This window comes from Strigops habroptila, chromosome 4, assembly GCF_004027225.2.
Source record: "Strigops habroptila isolate Jane chromosome 4, bStrHab1.2.pri, whole genome shotgun sequence".
Classification (NCBI taxonomy): Eukaryota; Metazoa; Chordata; class Aves; order Psittaciformes; family Psittacidae; genus Strigops; species Strigops habroptila.
In genome coordinates, this window is record NC_046358.1 from 72,610,271 (window position 1) to 72,631,358 (window position 21,088).

Genomic DNA, 21,088 nt, shown 5'->3' on the forward strand with positions numbered 1-21,088 from the left:
GCACAGAAGCCCACCGAGGCCTGAGGAGCCGACACCGGCCCGCGGCCCCTGGCAGGCCCCGGCGGGGGACGCCGCCTCTGCCGCGAGAGGGCGCGCGGTGGCGGCGGGGGCGCGGGCCCGGGCCTCCCTCAGGTGGGGCCGAAGCCCCCGCGCCGGGCCGGCGGCAGGGGCGAGCTTCCGCCGCGGAGGTCGGGAGGGGCCCGGCGCCTCGGCCGGTGGGCAGCGGCGGCCGCGCGGGGACCGTCGGCAGCAGTGACCGCACTCCCCGGGCTACGCGCAGGTGGCGGCGGCGGCCTGCGGGGAGGCCGCGGCGGCGCCGGCGACCGGGCCCGGCCGCTGTAGCCCCGCCCCTCCGGCCTCCTGTGGCGGCGGCGGCTGCTGTTCCCGGGGCGGCCGCGGCGCTGCCTCCCCCTCCCCGGCTCGCTGGGCTGCCCCTCATGCGGATGTGACATTTCACGGCGTTTACCGCAGCCGCCATTTTGAGACAAGAGAGCGCTGGCGGCGGCGGAGCGGCACCAGCGCGCCGGGGCACAGGCAACGGGGGCGGCCCGCGGGCCGGGAGCAGCGAGCCGGGCGTCGGCCAGCGGCTGTGCCGGGGCGCTGGGGGGGGCGGGAGGGCAGAGGAGGGGCCCCGCGGCGCCTCCCCGACTTCGCAGCGCCGGGGACACCTCGCCGGGGGAGGGGGAAGCGCCGGGCGCCGCCGCCGGGCCCTGACTCCTGGTCTCCCGTTCCCCCCTCCCCTCCTCCCGGTCCCCTCCCCTCCGGCCCCTCGGGGAAGCCGCCACCCCCGGCCGGTCCCTCCTCCCCACCCCTTTCCCCCGACCGGGTGCCGCCGCCGAGATTGGGCGAATAGCGAGCAAATACGTGCGCGTCTCGCTGCCTCCGCCGGCTACCCGCTCCCTGTCCGCCGGAGCCCAGCCGCAGCCCCCCGAGGCGGGTGTTCAGTACCGGCCGCTGCCGAGGCCCCGCCGCTCCTCCGCCCCTTCCCTTCCCGACGCAGGCCTGCAGCCCCCAGCGGGAAAGGCCCAGGCCGCCGCCGCCGCTGAGCCCGAGCCCCATCCCGACATGAACCACCATCAGCAGCAGCAGCAGCACCAGAAGCCCGGGGAGCAGCAGCTGAGCGAGCCCGAGGACATGGAGATGGAAGGTAAAGCCCGGCCCGGGCAGGGCCCCGCGCCCTCAACTCTGAGGAGAGTTTCCCCCCTCTCGCCCCTCTTGTGCTGGTTCCCGGGGCTCCCCCGGCGCCGCGTCCCCCGCGGGGAGCTCCCGTCTTCCCTCCGCGGTAAACACGCGCCCAGCCCTTCCCTCCTCTGCGAGCGAGGCCGGCCGCCCCTCGCCGTCCCGCGGCCAGCCGGGGTTCCCCTCCCGGGGCGCGGGGAGCTCCGCCCGGCGGCGCTTCGGCCGGGGAAAGTTGCGGCGGTGAGGAGCGGTGCGGGGCCGCGGGAGGCGGCTCGGGGTGGGGGGGCTCCGCAGGAATTTGCATCGCGGGAGGGGGAGGGTGCGGGGGAAGCGCTGCTACAAAAGGAGCCCCGCGCCCCCGGGGCGAGGCGTGCGGCCGTGAGCCCGGACCTTCGGCCTGGCGGGGCCGGGAGCCTCCCGTCGGGAGATGAACCCGGGAGGGGGGTGGTGGGGACAGGCAGCCGCGCCTCGGGGGGTCCCGGCCGGCTGGGGTGGGGGGGTTTTGGGGTCCGTCTCAAAGTAGTTGTGATTTTGGGGGAGGGTTTTTGCTTTCCGCGGGGAAAGGGGGCGCGGCTGTCCCAAGGGCTGCCGGGCGGTGAACGGTGGGCAGCGGGGCCTAGCCCGGCCCGGCCCGGCCCGGTGTCCCCGCTCCCGCCGGCGGTGGGCTTGAGCTGAGCCCTGCCCTGGCCGGAGCCGTGCGGGGCGGCGCGGCCCGACCCGACCGCTCATTGTATGCAGGCAGCCACGCTGCTCGCCATTTTTAATTAACCCTCCTCTGAGGGTTATTTACAGGAACGGCTGCGGGCGGGCCTAGCGCGGGGTCGGCGGGCAGCGCTGGCCATGTGTAGCGCCTGCACAGCCCTCGGCCCGGATCCTGCACCGTCATGCAGTTGCGCTGGTTTCATAAAGGAGGCACTACATTTTCAGGCTTGTTCCCTGCTCCCGTCCGGTGTGGTCTCTCCTGGTGCCTTTTGCATTTTATTTTGCATTGTGTTGTTATTTTTACGCACCCTCCCTCCCCCCTTTGAACAATGCCTTCCGCCTGGATTCAGCGGTGTAAAAATTATTTTGGGCAAATGTATGGCAGGATTTTGTTCCTTAAGGAAGGGCAGCCACAGCGTGCTGCTCATACCGATGGAATTTGACTTGGAGGTCAAAAACGCCCAACTACCTAAATATCGTTTAGAATGCCTGGTTGTGAAGATGCCAGTTCTGTTACTACCGTTTTAATGAACAATGACATAAATATTTGCTAACACAAGATATTTTACTTGGAAACAATGACAATCGACTTAGTAAATGTATCTTTCTGCTAAATAATAGCCATTGAAATCAGGAGGAGCAAAGGTGTTTCAGTGGAAGTTTGTCACGGTGACTGTGGGATTACATTTCAAGATTAGAAGGTCATTACATAAAGCCTTGCTTTCTTGAACATAAATCTCTATTTTATAAAATAATAGCTACAACTTATTTACTATCAGAGTGACTGTTTCTGGTTTTGTTTTAGAAAAATCTCCAAACTGGGGTTTATATACTGTGTGACAAATATGTAGAAGGAGGTGATTTTAAGTGTATCTAATACTTGTTTGTATGCATACAAATATTAACATCTTGTAGGTTATATTTTCCAGCAGATTGTTTGATAGCCCTTAGCAAACTGCTTTTTCGCAATACCCTTTTCAAGTCCTTTAGAATATTGACTGTATTTAATGTTTTTAGTTTGATTTTTATGGGCTTGATGTTCTACCATGCTGGGCACACTGTGAAATGCTAAGCGTTTTTATGCATTTGAAAGGTTTCCTGAATGTCTCTGGATTGCATCCCCTCTGTCAGTGGGGATACAGGAGTTCAAAATACAGGCAGAAGCCCCTTTGGTTGTGGAAATCTTACACAGGTCACCACCTCCATTGGAGGGATGAGGAAAGAGTCTCTGTGTATATCAACATAGCAACACCGAGAATAAATACAGCGTTATCTTGGAAATCTATTTGAGATCTATTAGGCCACACACAAGCTGAGTCTCAGTGATATTACAAACTTGCTAATTTGTGAGAGTTTACAGAACTGTCCATTTCATTTATGCAAAAACAAAACCAAGAAAGTTTAGTCTTTGGAGATTTTTTCCTGCAATACTTGATTTTTCTTGAGAAATGTATTACGTTTACAAGATAGCAGAGATCAGGTTATTGCTGAGTTTTAATAAAAGTTGACATGCGTGTATGTTCATTTAGTGTGTAAAACAATGTTCATTTTAATTTATGGGTGTGCTTTCTTGAGAGAGATTCTTTCAAGCAGTGAGGACAATACTTAATAACATGTAGTTAACTTAATTTTGACATGCACAGAACAGTGTTGGATGCCATTCTTCAGTGAGTGATCACGTTAGATTTAGGAGGTATGTGAAGAATGCGCAGTGGAAAATTGCACATCTTGATTTTGAGTTATGTGCAGGTTCACTTATTCTATGTACAGCTATAGCAGATGATCGATTTTTAATAACTGGGATAACCGTTTCAGATGTAGTAGAAGAAGTGTGGAATTAAATTCCGCAGGATTAAATCAGATGTGGTATTTTGAATGTCTGCTCTCACGTCCCTGTTTTTCTCCCTTCCCTTTCTCTTATGACTAATTTACTCTTCCTTGATGACCTTATGGACACTGTGTATAAATGAAAGTAGTACTAGACAGGGCTATTGGACTTAAAGAGGGAGGAAGAGATTCCCTTTAGAAGGAAAAATTAATCTCTGCGTCATGAAGGAAAGAAGCAATGACAGCCTTGATAAGGTCAGGTCCCTGCTCTGCGGGACTAGGTGTGATGCAGGCTCACCTCCTTGCAATCCTCAGAATGCAGTGGTGTTACAAATCACCTCTGTGTGTATTTAGTCTTCTGTTACCTGTGGATGTTGTTTGTAATCAGCTTTAGCCTTACTGAGGCTAAGCAGCAGTGATACGTAGGCAGAGAAACTTTAAATTTGAGGGATGTGTTGGAGGAGGTTGTGTTTCCCAACGCAGTTGGACAAACATCTCGTGTGCCACGCCAGCCACTGGGCTGGTGCACCTCCCTGTGAAGGTGAAGTACTCAAGATTAAAAACAAGAAGTGGGGTTTAGGGTTTTAATTTGGTTCACCCTGCAGCCCCATTTAGTGTTGTATTGTTGTGGTGAAGGTTTGGCATTGGGGTGGGAAGGAACAAGAAGGGCTGCTTGAGGCAGCGCAGATGCTGGCAGTTATTTGGCCAAATTCTGTCCCTAGTTATGGATTTTGTTTGCAACCCTGATCCACTGTCACATAAAAGCTTGTGATTCTGCCTACTGTGGCTGCCTTTGGACTGAACCACCTAGCAGGAGTGTGCAGGTGAGCCACTGGTGCCTGAGTTTTAGATAAATTAACAGTTTGGGGTGGTGATTAGTAAATTATCCTGTAGAAATTCTGAAGAGTTTACTTGTATGCTAAATAAATTCAGTGCAAGAAATAATAGTTTTCCTGTACTGTAAGTAGGGTATGTAGGTTACTTTATCAGGCAAAGAATTATGGCTGTTTAGTTGTTAGTGAGTTGCTCTATAAAGTGTAATTGAATCCAAGTCCCGATACTTTTATATGCTGCTTCTGTAACGTGGTTTCACAAATGTGTCCGAACTTCAAACAACTTGGCTTAGTGCAAACCTACAGTTAAATATTTCATAAAGTTCTTTCATAGAAGGTCTCACTTGCGCTTACTAACTTTTTTTCCCTTGTTTATGGTTTGAATCTGCTTTTTTGGTAGGTCCAGCCTCTGCCCATAGTTACGTATGTACGCGTTTGGCGTTATGGAAGTTTATTTTCTGAAGTAGCCAGCACAAGTTTACTGAGACACTGTCACAGCCCGTGAATGCACGGTGACTGGTAGTTCAGGTTGCACACTTGTGTTCTCCTTGTGTCACCTCTCTGCCCTCTCAGGCAATGCTGTCTTCCAAGTTTTATCCTAGTTAGGGCAATTTAAAGTTGAGGTTTGAATTCCAGGTGAAATTATGCAAGATATTTACAAAGAACGATAAAAAAAAGTAATTGGCATGGCTGTGTGTGTGCATGTGTGTGAAGAGTGTAAAATTGCACTTTTCTGCAGTTCCCATGTAATTGGAAGTCTGCATTGCTTGCTTTTCATTCCTGTTTTGCTCACTACTAGATTTTACTAGGTTTCTGACCCACTGTGTGATACTGGTCTCAAGTACAGAAATTGGTTTTTTTGCCTATCTTCTGAATGCTTACTTCCCTCTCATGTTTTATTCTCATTAGTATTCTCAATTCCTGGCAATTTAATATCATTTGCATATATAACACAGTGTTCATTTCTTTTTTTGCCTGCTTCCATGCCTTTCTCCTGAAGGCCTGTATCTCTCTTTTTCCCTGAGCTCCTTCGCTGTCTTCTGTGTTGCTTCTAGCTAAGCAGTGATAAAGTGAGGCTGTATGTTTGAGAGGAGAATATGCAGACAAATTCATCATACAACCATGGGTATCTGCTTGTTTATATGTTCTTCCTGCCCCTTCCCCTCTCCAGCCTTGCCATTTTTCCATGAAATGGATGGTGCGCAAGTGAGGGGAGATAAAAATGCTGATGCAGCAGACAGCAAGCAAAATGAAGTTAATTCTGATGTTATACCTAGAGAGAAGGACCAGGTCTGGCCTCTTGTTCCTGGTAATGATCATGTTTACTACCTCTGGAAACAGCATGTTTGGCCTTGGGAAAAGATGTGCATTGCATTGTTCTGAGGTGGCTGCTTCACAGCAACTAAGAAAGCAGCATTGGTGGCTTTTAAAGAATGTTAACTGTGTCCAGAGTTTCTTCTGTGCATTCTTTATAAACTGGATGCTCACCAGGTTGTCAGATTTAGTAAACTTTCTATAAAGGAGAAATGGAAAATTCAGAGGGAAATTTAGATGGCACACTGTTGAGGATGAACTATACAAAATAGGCTTCCTTACTCCACTCCAGTATTCAGAAGAGAAGTTAAACTGCTCCCTGTCATTACCGGGTAGCTGTACTACATAAAGTAGCAAGGGGTGTGTGTGTAAAAGAAATGTAAGCCCAAACTTTCAAAAAGCAGATGGAGATAGTTGTTTGAGACTAACTGAATCAGTTTCATTGCTGCAGAATTAATTTATCACAAGAAAATCTCAACAGTGCATCCAGCCTGTAGCAGTTAAACCAGTTTAACAAGTACATCTTGCATGACATCATTTGATATTTGGGGTAAGGGTGAAAATGAACTGGTTTAAAGCTTGTGAAGCGTCCAATTTTTCTTAATTGATAATAAATTTAAAGTAGAGCATTGTTTGCTTTAGTTTGTGCTTTCGGGTATCTCAGATCAGTTGCTTTAGCTTTGTATTTTGTAGCTGGAGAATATTGATTGTGAAGGAGTAAAATATTGGGTGGTTTGCAACACAAAGCGTTAGTAATAGCAAGTGTGCTTTTCCCCCTCAAATACATATGTATATTACTATATATATATTAGCAACTATTACAAAGTATCTTGGCAAGTAGAATGGGGGCTGGAGACTGGCTGTCTTATTTGTCAAGTCATTAAATATGCAGTGTTGTTTTCTGAAACTTTTTTTCATTGGTCACTTAAAATATAATGTATTTTGCTCCAATAGTTCTAATGTTTTGATTTGATACACTAACAAAAAGAGGAAGAGTGCACCTAATGAGTGGCAACGGCTGTAGCATGATGTATCTGTGCATATTGTTGCAGGCTTAGACTTAATACATCTTAATATTTCTGCTAAACCCTTTATTTTGTTGTTGTTGTTGTTGTTTTCAGCTTGGCTTACTGCTTGTAGTAAAACAAGCTCTGTAAGTTTAGAAACTGAATGGAGTTTGAATGACTTGCCAGCAAAATGAAGAATGGTCAGCTTGGAAGTAATGTTTTATTCTGAGTTGTATTCGTGTAGTTTCCCTAGAAAGCTGTTATTTTGTCAACTAGAAATAATTAAGCTGCTGGAAATTAGTAGATGGATTTTGAAAATACTGAAACTATACTGAGTATTTGCAGTTTGAGGAAGACAGTGTTAGTCTTTCACTGTAGTGCCTAGGAATCCTTGGGATTCTTTTCAGAATATAAAACCATATTTGCAGACTATTTTATATTGGGCTTAATATGCATCTAGAATACCACAGCTTGATTATTCAGCATAGCAGCATTTGCAAATTTGTTAAACAAAAGATCTTAAAAATATGGAGATTAAAACTAAATGGTAAATTTTGATATAACTAAAATTCCATTATGTAATCAAGATAGCATATCTCAGTTTGTCTTTTTAATTTGCTGTTTTAGACATTACAGAAATAAGTAATTCCTGACCCATGTAATAGTGAAGATTTAAACAAAACCATCGTGCTTTGTAGCATCAAACATCTTGAGAGAACAAGATGTTCAGTGCCTGCAAACCTGGAGTTCTCCCTGGCTGCAGCTGTGGGGTGATGCCACTCAGAGAAGATGTATCAGGAGCATCCTGTTTAAATTGGGGGGGAGAAAACACTGATACCTCAGCTTATTCTTGCATATGTGATGAAGGTTTTTTAGCAGTCACACCTGTTTTGATATGAAACATCATAAAAGTGCTGGAAAACAGAACTTGGAGCTTTATATTCTGTGTATTAAGGCACTGAATGCACTCCAGTAGATTTTTACATTTAAAAGCAGAAATCTGTGAAATTCCTTACAGTGATTTTCATAATTTCTCTTTTCCTAGTGTAAGTAGGAAAGGATGTGTAGGAGTATCATTGGTGTTCACCGTAGCTCTAAGTTTGATCATTTGATGCTTTCACATAGTGCAACTGTAAGAATGTTCTTAAAAAGTATGGCATCTCCAGCTGTGCATGTGTGTTTTTGTGAAGATCTAAGGAAAATTCTGGTTTAGGGCTCTAAATGTGGTGATGTACTAATACAACCATTGGGTGAATTTCCGTTGAGCTGTGTTTAAAAAAGGGAATGGTTGTGTGTTTCCACAGTAGAGATTTTTGCCTCCTGTATGTTTTGGTGAGTTATTTTCTAACATCACTGGTACTGTTTGGCGGAACTTTGATGGAGATTTTGGTAAAAGTATGAGGGTGCAAACACCTATTAAAACTTGGCAAAGGTTTTAAATTCCAAATCCATTTGGGGTAATATTCTTACTGTTAAACAGATCAGGGTGTAAACTTGTTTCATAAAATGGCTAATCTGTGAATTATGAATGTACATACTTTACATCTGCAGCAAATAAGTTAATAAATGGGTTCATATAAACAGTATTTAAGAAAAGTGAAATCGATTTTTTAAGAAAAGAAACTTTCCTGGTATAAGATGAACACATTCTGTGACTAGGTAGGAAATGTTTGGTGTAAAACTTGCTTCTGAGCTATGAAGATACAGGATAAATTGTGGATGACAGTTCAAGTCTAGGCTGTGTGATGTCTGTCTGCATTCTGGAGCATCTCATGTGTGGTTGCCCATGCACACAGTGGGACCCAGCTGCAGCTTGGGGATGCTCTGTAGGCTGGGGACTCCCAGCTGAGGAAGAAGCCACCCTGCATGTGTTGGGGCAGGAATGCCACCCCATTCTGTTGTTTCGCTGTGCAGATCAGCCCTTATCTCTCAGTAGAGGATGAGGACTTTCGGGTAGGTGTTTTAAACTTGCACATGTTCTGTGGTTCTTCTGTGCTAGCCATGGTGGTGGCAGCAACAGCAGGGTTGTGGCTTGTGGTGATATGAACGTTCTGGTTTGCACATCTTAAGATCAGAAAGGATGGCCACTCTGTACTGGGATCTGTATTTTCGTTCATTGTTATTTCATCCATCAGCTGTGAAGGGACCATTACTGATCTGGTCCTTCTAGGCTGCCCCAGCCCCTGTATGACTAGAGGAGTGTCTGTGTTGAATTGTGTTTATTTAGTATTGTACAGTTTTTGGACAGTAACCTGTTGCCTTTTTCTTTTTTTTTTTTTTTTCTTTTCCCTTGATAATCTCTGGTTACTGGAAAAGAATGAACACATTAAAAGGTGTTTGGGGAGCAATCAGTTTCAGGTTTTGCCTTCCCCCCACCCCCCCATTACATTTTGCTTCGGGCAGTCAAGGTGGAGTTGGCAATCCTAGTACTGGGGTATGGTGGTTTCTGCATCATCTTTGGGATTTTTTCAAGAACAGAGATCATTTCATTTGGAGATGGGGAAGAACTCACATTCTCCCTTCCTGCTTGTAAAGCCAGGCAGCTCTCCTGATGTGGCCAATCCATTGCTGTTGCTTTACAGTAGTTGTGAAATACTTCAAACTTGTGTAGCACCAGAATATTTCTGGTAACCATAATCAGGTACAATTTTTTAGACACAAGTTTACCTTCACAGCATGTTTTAACTATTCCATTTAGATAAATGCTTGGTTTGCTTCTGTTACAGATGTTACTGCTGACTAGACACTCAGATGCTGTTGCATGGGTTTACAGGCTTCAAGTCCTAAGACAATGAGATGTACTTTTGTTTAAAAAAGGAAATCTGCTTAAGCAGAGGCTGTGTGAACCCTCTTTTATTGTACATTAAATGAAGTTAAGGATAGTTAGATTTTCTTCTTCACTGGGAATAACAAGGAACTGGCCTAAAGAATTTTTCACCTGGTTATGTGTTAGTTGCTTAATAGTATTGAGAGGCGAACCTGGTTTCTGGAGAACAGTAGATACTATTAAAAGTTTGGACATAAGTGTGTCTGTAAATTATATGAATTAAACAGTGGGTCACAAGCCACATGCAAACCGCTCCTTGTTAGTAGCAACTAGTGTAGTGGTGTTTCACAATTTTGTTCTGCTTTCCTTTCCCTTGTCACATTCTTCCTCTGTGGTTTTTATCTCCTCTGTTTCAGTCTGACTGTTTCAGATACTTCTTGGACTTCAGCCATACACCAAAAAAACAGTCCCCTTAAAAACTAGTGTAATGCTTTGCAATATCTCCATCATGCTTTGAAGGTAGTAAGCATAAGTTTTGTTGTTTAGGATTGGTTTGTTTGTTTTTCCTTCTTGAAGTGTCCTTGCAGATGAGGAATTGAAAATAAGCAGCAGCAAAATCAAACTAAAATGTGCCAGAAATCAAAACTTACTAATAATTTTTAAAGTAGTTTATTCTAAAAGTTTAACCACAGGATTTGATAATTGATTCTTCAGGTGTATTGCTTCTGTTCTATATTGATTTTAAGATATTCTCAGCAGATTTGTCTTGGGTTTTTTTAACCCATTTTGTTCCTTGGGCTCATGCTTTGGTTCACAACCTGTGCCCTGAAGTGTATCATCCAAAGTAAGAGAGGGTTGGTGTGGAAGGGCTATGGACCTTGCTGGAAAGGATCCTTGGGGCTTCCCTCTAAAGGAGGGAAAGCTGTGCAGCTCCTTTGCTTACCAGTGGAGCTCTGTGGGGGAAATACTCTCTTGTTCTTGATAATAGCACAGATTAAGGGGAAAGCTAATCAGAAAGTTGCACAAAATAGATCTCGTTTCACCTGTGCCAGTTGCCCATTCATAAGCAGCCTGGTCAGCCATGATGTTGTTCTGTCCCCTCAGCTTTGCTGGAGGTGTGTAGTGTAACCAGTGGGTTCTCTAGTCCCTGCAGCTGAACAGAGCTGAGCTGGCTCTGACAAAGAGCAGGTTTTAGAGGTGTGAATGAGCCTGGGGACTGGACATGTTGGCATTGCCATGAAGAAATGTGTGTGGAACCGCAGCATCAATCTTCAGACTTTTAAACTTGGGGTAAAAACACTTCAGCTTTATTGGTCGGTGACCTCTCTTGCTGGATTAAGAAGACATTCCAACTAATTCTTTAAGACCTTTCAGCAGCCTTCAATATAATGAACTGAAAGGTGTTGACATTAATGCAGCGAGAGATCATGCCTCGAGTGGCTCCCTTTGGTATGTTATCTGTTGGCTGCCTTAAAATCTATGCATGCCCCACAAGTCTTTGTATAAATTCATACCGCAGACTAATAATGAAGGATGAATCAAAATTTAGATACTTTGTGGCACCTTAGAAGGACAAAACTGAGGTCAAATCCAAGAAAAGTTCTTGGTTGCTTAAATACAGCATAGTCAGGGTCTGAAATACGAGCATGGGAGCCTTCCTAATGCCTTATGCATTCAAATGTGTGAACACATGCTTTTGCTAGTAAAGTTACACTAGTAGCACTGAATTCAACACAGAGCACATCTTCAAAACCCATTTTATTAAATAATAGTATTATTGTTACCTGGCTTTTGCTTAAATTTTTATAGTGGAACTTGCAGTTAGCAGAGTGCATCCTAGAGCTCTGGAGTCAGGGGCATCAAACATCTCCCACATCCAAGGAGTGTCTCTGAACTGGTGTGGTGTTAGGGGGCTGTGCTGTGCAGCAATCAGCTGAGAATAGTGTCTGTAGAAAAGAGAGTCTAACCCAAAATTGAGCACAAGCTGCAGAGAAAGTCCTGGATTTTGGTCTGGGCACCATACTTCATTATATCAGATGACTTTTATATGCTTCTTGGAGCCAGGAGAAGACTTTGTGTCTGCTTGAGTCTTAACACTGCTACAGAGAAGAGGTATGTTCTAGAGCAGGGGTTTTTTGACCTCTGCACCTCCCCTTTGCCTCCTCACTTGCACTGACACAATTGCGTGGGAGCACGTGATAAACGAGATGAATGAAGATATCTGAATTTGAAATAACTTCCTTATTTTGGGTTTATTTTTAACCTAGCTCAGTTCACTGGTCTGCTTTATTGTTTGGCCCTGTGAACAGGTGGGTCAGCTTAGCTGAGGGAGGCAGGAGGGAGAAGAAACTCTTAAGCCATTAATAACTTCTGTAACTTCTGATGTTTTTTAAACTTTCCCAAGACCCTTTATTTGACACTTGGGCCTGTCTCCCCCAAGAGCTGCATTAGGGGACAGGGCTGTAGCAGAGTTCCAAGGATTACTATCAAATCCAAGCTTACAGAGCACTTGGTTTTACCATTGTAAAAACTGAATGCTGTTCAGCTGCAAACCACTTCTGGGGATGAACTTGTGCCCATTGCAGGGTCTGCATCTGAATGTCTTCACTTCTGCTACTTTTTTTTCCCCTTCCCCTCAGAAGGGTGTTCCTTGTAGCTGAAAATATAGCCTCTTGCATTTTCCAACTTGAAGATACATCTGAAGCTTTCCTGCTTTTCTCACCTGCAATAAGTGGGTTACTATTTTCTGATTTATGTATCTATTAAAATCTCACCTCAAATCATAATCTCAGTGTGTTTGTGCGGGGTTTAACCTCCTGTCCAAACTAGCTTTTCTTCTGATATTTTCAGCACAGTGATAAAATTTTCCAGGTCACATTCAGACCTGGAGTTGGTGCTTACTGCAGCTGTTCTGTCAGCCAAGCTCTCTTGCCAGTGTCATGGTCCTAATTTAAGAGGAGCCACCGGTTTTTGGAATGTGGTTGGATCATGCAAGGTTTTAGCAGGTCTGTTAAAAGAATTTTCAGGGTTAATCTGCCTCCTAATCCGGGAAGTTTGCAGGAGATGATGCGTGAAATTTTGGTAATTTTAAATTCAACGTAAAGTATACATATTGCTGTTAGCATCATGTTCACAGATGAGACTGAGGAATATAAAACTGGCTCAGTGCTGACTGGCTTAATGCTAAACAGGATCTAGTTAGTGTAGCTGGAGGAAAATGCTGGCAGAGATTAACTGGGCTAATGTTAATTTTTGATCTTTCATTTTTAATATACCTTGACATGCACAGTAACCACCTCAGATGCATGCTTTGTTAAATCAAAGGAAAGCTGTACAGTAGAAGTATTTGAAATTTTGGCAGGATGCAACTTTGTAAATAGAGAGATACTTGTGTTTTCTGAAGTAAGAATTCCTTTTTAAGTAAGTGGAATTCTTGATTGATTTATAGGTCATTTCTAGCCTAAATATGGACAGCTGCATGCTATGAGAAGCTCATTAAACTCAGTATTATAAACCCATTCTTGGTGGTAGTGTTGCACTTTTGATTTCTACATCATGCTCTCAAATTTGGGGAGGGGTTATTCATTTAGAAACTTGCTTTTCCAGTGGGGATGCGTCCTGTTACTGGCAGCACTCTTTCCTTGGGAGTAACCTCCCAGTGGGTGACTCGGGGGGATGGCAGAAGCCAGCTGGTATGCTCTGTGTTTCTTAGGCGAGGGTGCACCAACGGTAGAGGGAGGAGTGCCTTGGGTGAATAAGCTTTGAAAATAGGTTACTACTTCCAAAAGAATAATTTTGCCCTACCTACTGGTCCAGTTCAGCAGGGCACCTGGAGAGGTGGGCAGAGGAGAAGGCTTTGGTTGCCTTTGGGCTTGAGCAGAGGAGAGGCTGGAGGGGTATCTGTTCCTTTTCCCCTGCTGCCAGGGAGAAGACGGTATGTTAACTGCCTGCCAGGCAAGGAGTGGTGCCAGCACTTGGGTGGATAACACAGGGTTTCTACTGGTGTATGTTAATTTCAGAAGTTCAGCTTATGTTCAAGAGATAGCTTGTAGACTTGAATATATTGAGATGGGCATGAATTTTCTGGGAGCTGGAAGGCTTTCCTCACCCTACCGTATTTCTCTCCCATGTAAAGTCACTCACTGAGCTCTGTAACTTGTGTCATGGTTGAATGTATGTGGCTGCCTCCTGGGTCTGCAGAGAAATTTGGACTGTCCTTGTAATATTCATCAGTAGCAAAAGCTATTTTAAAATGATATTTTAATGGTAGTTTGATACCTGGGCATACCTGAATAATGTGGGGTTTGGCCTACCTAGATTGTTTTACCACTTGCTGTGTTGTGCGATTTAGGAGAAAATACAACTTTCTCTAGATGAGCCAACTGTAGTGGTGAGAAATACCTTTTCCTTTCCACAGAGCTCCACCAGTTCTTTCAGATGTGTTTTTCAAGCAACAATAATTAAATATAAGGATTAGAGTTAAATTGTTGGAGCTGTATTGGAATGCATGTTACCACTGTAAAAAAAGTTTAAAGAGCACCAGTGCACTGTGCAGCCCAGCAGGCTTTTTTAATTTTCAAAATGCCATTCCTCTAAAAAATATTTAATATTTGTCCATTAAAAAAAAAAAATAGGGAAAATAAGGTCTAAAACGATCCCAGGAACAGTAGTTATAACATGTGATTAGTGCAGCACAGGCAATGCCATCATGTAACAGGAGTTTGTAACTTAATGCAGGTTCTTAACTTCAACTGTAGAGGGATGCTGTAATCCTGATGGAGTGCTGTGGGCACCAGTGTCTTGAGTTTTAGTTTGCATGTGTGCAGATGGATGAGGGGTGCCTTTACTGGTGAATCTGGAATAACCTTTCCTTTTCCCCAGTAGCGGGAGCTCGGCATTCAAGTGGACGTTCCCTGTGCAGTTCAGAATTGCTGTGCCAGAAAATGAAGGTTGCAGAGACTTGAAGTGTGCTCAGACATCAAGAATGCTGGATTATATTAAGTGATAAGGAATAAGCACTGTTGGTATTAATTCTTACCTTTCTAGCCTTTCTGCTTGCTTGTGGAGTTGATGGAGTTGGTTGCTAATAGCATTTGCAGAAAATAATGGAAATAATTCCTCCTCCCTGCCCCGACTTTGTGAACACTGCATTAATTAGGCAAGTATGATGGCAGAATCATAGTAAAAGCCAGAACTGGGTGCCTGTAAGATACATTTGTTCTCTTTGTTCTGGGGTCATTTATTCTGTGTCAACACTTTGAAGCAAATATTTTCATTTTCAGAGAAGAGAGGGTAGCATTTGCAGTGGTTTGTACAGTGAAGGAACATGGGTTTTGGCTTGGCTTGTGCAACCCAGCAGCAGTGGGTGTGATACTTGTGCTGTGTGTGCAGTCTGGTCCCTGTGATGGGCTTCTCTCTTGCCAGGCAGCTTCACATGGGTTAAGTCCCAGGGCATTGCACTGAGAAGGGGAGTATGGAGAGATCCTACAGCCTGATAGAAGTTCTCTAGTAAAATCCCAGAGATCTCTAGCATCCCACATATTATCATCTGGATGTTTAGTGGAGTCTCATGTTTACCCAGACTGTCCAAGCCAAGGTGAGACAGACATCTACTCACCCTACCCCTTCTCTCTTTTGGTCTCTTTGGTCTTGTGGGGTTTCTTTGATCTTAAAAAGTGTGCTGAAAATGCATCAAGTAAAACATCCACAGGGACATTAAAATACCTGGATTTGGCCATATGAATTAGAGCAAATCAAAACGTGTATGTTTATTTCTTTATTTTAGCATTTTTATGGTCAAAGGATGTAATGGGGGCATAGAATATCTGCTAGGTAAAAATCTAGACACTGTATTGTGTCTGATGGGGCTTGTGAACAAGCTTAAACAGGTAAAGACTCTCCTGTTACATGTGCACAGATAAATTTCCTTTTGTGTAGCTTAGCTGTTAAAAGTATGCCAGTGTTGTGTTACCACCCTGATAAACATAATACATTGCCATTTACTTGTAGGCACCTGGGTTTTGTAGGTGAAATAACTGAATATTTTATCAAAGGGTTGGTTTGGTTCTTTTTGTAGTCTGAGTGCTGTGTTCCAGACTGCAGCTTCTCCTTCCTACTAACCTGCAGCAAAATAACTATTCTCTCTTCAGTCCCAGTCTGTTTTGTCTTTGGGTTTGTTGTCTTTTATATCTCTTCTTATTATTTATCGCAAAGGTATGGCATGTCTCTTCCTTCTTTTCTGAAAGAAAGTTTCCCCTTTCAGAAAGGGAAAGATATTCCTGTGTGAGTAACAGTTGCAGTTAAATTATTACTATCTCTAGTAATTCTTAAATTCTGGTCTTATTCTGACTTTGACTGAGTTAGTATTCTGAATACTAGCTTATTCAGACAGTTAACATCTGGAGCTCGTTTCAGGATTGGGTCAGACCTGACTACAATCACAATTAAATTGGAGTGCTCTGCTTCAATTCTGTCAGTTTTAGGTATTAAAAAAACAGGGACTTATAGATGAGAAACCTTCAAATCGTGCACGCTAGTTGCAGATACTTATAGTTTTTGTGTATACTTTTATTTCTTAAGCAAGATTTTTGGTGAAAAAGGTCTGGAACTGAGGAAGTGCCAGGAATTGCATACTAGTAAGTCAGCTTGTGGTGTACCTCTGTGTTTGGCTGTTTCTCTGTTCTCTGTGGTCCACTGCCATGCACTGTCTTATGCTTACCCCCTCCAATGAGAACTGTTAGCATGGAAAAGTAGTAGAAGAAAAAGACAAGAAATGAGATGAGGATCCAGTAGTGGGGAGGACTGACAAAAAAAAAATCTGCTTGTGTGCTCCAGGAGTATACTCAAAACACTGAGAGCGTGTAAATGGACTAGCTAGAGCAAAAGAAGTGTTGAGTAGCAAGGGTTTCTGTCCCAGCCGTGTGTGCGTAGTGGCTGATGATGACACAGGCCACACATGATGCATTATTGAAGAGAAAAATAAAGGGTGGGAAGAAAACTTAATGGATTTAAGGTTTTTCTGAGACAAAGGAAGAATCATTCATCATCAGTAGAGTAAGGAATCAGAGATACAGCTTAATTTGGTGGTGATGTTTATACCAGCTTCCAGCCAGAGGCAAAGCAGGAAGGCAGTAATTAATTTTGGAAGTCCTCAGAATTTGCTTCAGATGAGTGGTGCTAGCAATGGAGCAAAAATAGAAGTAGTTGGGAAGATTTGCCGGAAAGAATAGGGTATTGAGATTGGGTGTGTATTTGTGGAATGAGGGTCTTTCGCAGAGCATAAGAAAAATGGAATTCACTGAGTGACACACAGTAGTCAGCTGTTCTAAAACACATTTTCAAGTCTGGTTTGTTGCTTTTATCCTCTAAGAATAGTTGTCCAGAAAGCTATTGAAATACTGTCTGAGGATTTGGCTTACAAAACAAAAAAATAAAATGTGATATGTAATAAGAAAGTACAAGTACATACACAACAAACGTGTGAGTAGTGAAGTACAACTTTCCTCTTCAGAATGTATTTTTGCACAGAAATGTACTAGTTATAACTACTGCCACATGTGAGGTGACAGCCTTTCTGAAGAAGAAAGAAGAATTTTGGACAACTTTGGTCTTCCTTTTCAGGGAAGAACTAATTTGGGTGGTTACTTGGGGTGGTGACACATCAGGGCATTAATGAGAGTGCTTAAATATGTGAGAGCCTCAGCATCTAAAATAAACTTCATCGGGAGCATCATGGCTCCACCCTCCAGCCACTTGGTTGCACTGCAAGACGAAATCTGAATTATATATGTGCAGGGTCTTATTTCTGGAATATGTGTCTCAATTCATGTTTCTAAAATAGTTGTTTGCATGATTTGCATAAACCACGTAGTTTTGAAGTTTGCAGCTGCAAATCTTACCGTATGATGTACATGGTTCAAGAAGCTCTGTCTTTGATAAAGAACAGTTGTAAAAATGATTGCTGCTTTACAGGTGTCCCAGTGTTTATCAGTAGGTTGTATTTTTTCTTATTATTCTTGTTTGTATTCCAAGTAGCTTAATTTTGGAGATCTGAATTTAGCTGTTCTCAACTAATATGGAGGAGGATGCAGTAGTTGCTTTGCCTCATTGGTTTCAGTGCATTTGTATTAGGATTTGAAAAAGCAAGCTAGCCTCAAAGTGTGGGTATGGTTGTGCCCTTTTTTTTTTTTGTATGTATATTGGTTTCTATGGTGAAAAGTCTGGAGCGCAAATCTGATGAGGAACGGCTGAGGGAACTTAAAATTGCTGACGGAAAAGTGATAAAATTGTCAGTGAAGCTTAACTGAGGATTACAAAATTCCCGTTCTGCATTCTTTTAAGAATTCCTCAGTAAATAATGGAAGCTAAAGCCTGAGATTGTGTTTTCTGTATAAAACAGTTTTTCAGCTGGGCTATTTGTTTGAAGAAAGTTGTTCTCCATGTAGACAGTATTAAATAATTAACACAGTTTAGTGCTAATTTCAGCATCTGCTCATATTTGGATGTTTTCAGTACAGTAACTTACGTCTTCAAAGCAGTAGCGAAGCCGATCTTCAGAACATTTTACAACAATAGTCAGCTCTTCCTCAGAGCCTAAATTGTTATTTTCTTGCATTAGCATCTGGGGGTAGAAAGGTTACTGTCGGAATGGGAAAGGAAAGTAAAAGTTAAATCTGATCTGAGGGTGAATGCTGAAGACAAGCCTGAACTGCTTTGGGACCTAATGGTTCTGTTGTAAAGGCTGAGGAAGTCTCTTGGTTCATTCCTCTGTTAAGGCTTTTTAAATGATGTCAGTGATTGCTAGTGCTTGTGCTGCAAAGTAGAAGGCAGAGTAGCCACCTGACAGATGATTCAGGGAATTAAGGCTGGCCAGTAACTTAATGGCTGTGGTTTCTTGGGAGTGTCCAGGCCCCAAAAGCTTTGTGGAGACTGGTCAAAATGGGGACACTTGTGATGTAAGGAAGGGGCTTTCTGTGCCAAATGGGAGCGGGATGGGGTAAGTAACCCCACAGCCCCAGCTCCCTGGGGCATCGTCACGGAGCCCACTGTCCTGGCTGAGCACTGCTCCTAGGTACAGTCCTTCTCTGCTTGTCCTCTTTGGCTCAGTGAGGTTTTTGTACAGCGTGGAACAATGCTAACAGGTGAGGCTGGAAGATTGAGCATATGAAGTAACAACCTTAAAAACTCCCGGGACAGTATTTTTCAGGAATTTGGGAAACTAGTGAAGAATGGAAAGCTCTGTCTTAAAGAAGAAAAAAAGCATCTTCTTGTCCAGCTTGTTGTAAAACATCCCATTTGAAAAAGGAATGTTTTTGGTTTGCTCATTCCACAGTTGTTAATTTTAGATGAAAGCTTAATTACTTCTTGTTAATTACAGTGAAAACAAATGGTAAAATTAACCCAAAGTGTATAATTTTGGGTAGTTTTTTTTGTAGTAGGAATCTCTTAAAATCATAGTTTACCATTACACTTGAAATGTATGTGTTTATAAACACAACGAAAACTGAATTTCAGTAGAAAAGAATGATTTTTACCAGTGATGCTCCTGGTATCTCTGGGAGGAAACAGCAAACGTTCTCTGTTACCAGGATCTGCACGTGTGCTTTAGTTCACGTTAGACTTAACAAAAAACTCCAAACCACCAAACTCTGAATAGTTTAATTCTTGCTGTCATTCTCCCCAGAGCTAATCTAAACATGTAAAAGTGACCCTGACTTGAGGTTAGGACTTATCAGTACTGGGCAGACCCATGCTGATTAGTTCAGCTCTGCGCTGCAGTACTGGGGCCGCTGATGTGCAGCTGCTGTTCCTCTGGCAAGGAGGAAGGTGTCAGGAGCACCGGTGCTGGGCTGGGAGGCGAAGCCGGAGCTGGCGCTGTGGGTGTAGGGCTGGAGGGGAGCCCGTGGCTGGTCCCACTCCCACATCGCCTGCATGCTTCTCACCAACTGGGGCTGTTTGTCTTCAACTCGAAGGGAAGCATGGCTTGGGTGCGCTCTTGTTTTAAATGCAAAGTGCTAAACACTTCTGTGATAGGTGTGTTTTGTTTCTATAGTAAAGTTTAGCAAAACTGTGTTATCAGGAATCTTGGATTTTTACTTATTTTTTTTCTTTTTAATGTTAGCTGGTAACAGGTTTTCCAATGTGAATGTTAAAAGATGCTTATGGAAACCCTGTGTATTTGCATGAGGTTAGCCACCCTGGGTTGAGCAAAAACTGTTTAACCTGATGTCTTGTCTCTTGAGGTCTGTCTATAGCACATGCTTATGTTAAATGCTAGGGCAGGGGGGATATGGTGAGTTCCCCTCCCTGCTGTGCTCCCCCCAAGGGTGTCTGCGCCTGGCCTGGCTGCCTCCTTGCCTTTTCACTGCTCCTGATGGATTCTTCTTCCATTCATTGCTTTGCCTTCAGAAGCAAATGGGGAATAATACATGCTTTGTGTAAGTTCACTGTGCTGCTGCATCTTGAACACTGAGTGCAGCCTGGCTAACAGCCTTGCTTTCCTCCTCCATTTAAAAAAAAGGTATAGGAGAAGTAAAGAAGTTACAACAAGGAAAATAAAGATCGTAAAAGGTATCAAACGGCCACTGTAGGAGTAATGACTACATAGGCTAGGTGGTGTCCATCTGTATAACCAAGGGAAGATGTGACGAAGTCTGGGAAGCACAAGTGGCAGAAGAAAGTGAAACAGAAGCAATGTAAGACCTGAAGAATACGGAATGTAACATCAGAGGGCAGGTTGAAAACAAAGAGTTATTTTGTATAACATAGACTGTAGCACTCCTGGCTGGGATGTTGTAAATACTAGTGGTGTCTACTGGTTTGAAAAGTGGGGGCATTTTGAAATGCAGAGGCGCCATCCACAAATCAGGAAATCCCAAAGCCATGAGGTGGGGGCCTGGGAGGGTGCCCTGCAGCAGTGTCCCTCCCCATTCCTGTTCCCTTCAGCCTGCCAGGTCTTCCTTTGTTGGCTGGTATCAGACCTGCACACTGTGCTTTGTGGATGGACCTCCTGTTTTGCACCAGTGGTGCTGCCTTTGAGCCAGAGGGATCTGAGGAGGTGTCTTGGCCTGCACAGCACCTTCAGACACAATGTTTTCATAGCTTTCAGAAGTTTCAGGTGCAGCATGAAAAAGGATTTTGTGTCCTTTAAACTCACATTCTGGCAATTTCATGTAATGCCCCATGTATTTGAAGTAGTAGTAGTGTTCTTTAGTGGGGTTTTTATTTATTGGTTGGTTGTTTTCCCCTTCTCTCCCCTCCATGTTATTCAGGATATTTGTCTGGTGTATCCTGTAACCCCCTTTTTAGTTACCTTTTCTCAGAAGTGAATATATCTACTCTGTTTTCTCTGTCCTCATTCTTAACCTGTTACTGTGTTACATGAAATCAAACCAGCATACACGGCAGGCTTTATTGACAGTTCTCCCTTAGAAATGGTATGTTTCTGCTTCCACGATAAC

The 21,088-nt window shown here is 44.0% G+C and overlaps 1 protein-coding gene across 1 annotated transcript in view; it reads left to right on the forward strand.

Annotated features, from left to right (window-relative positions):
- The first annotated feature begins 475 nt into the window (after positions 1-475).
- Positions 476-21,088, forward strand: part of USP7 (ubiquitin specific peptidase 7) — a 73,487-nt gene continuing 52,874 nt past the window's right edge. Inside the window, exon 1 of the mRNA XM_030481460.2 lies at positions 476-1,147. Within this exon, the coding sequence (XP_030337320.1) occupies positions 1,066-1,147 (82 nt within the window). The 5' untranslated portion in view covers positions 476-1,065. The remainder of the gene's footprint in view (positions 1,148-21,088) is intronic.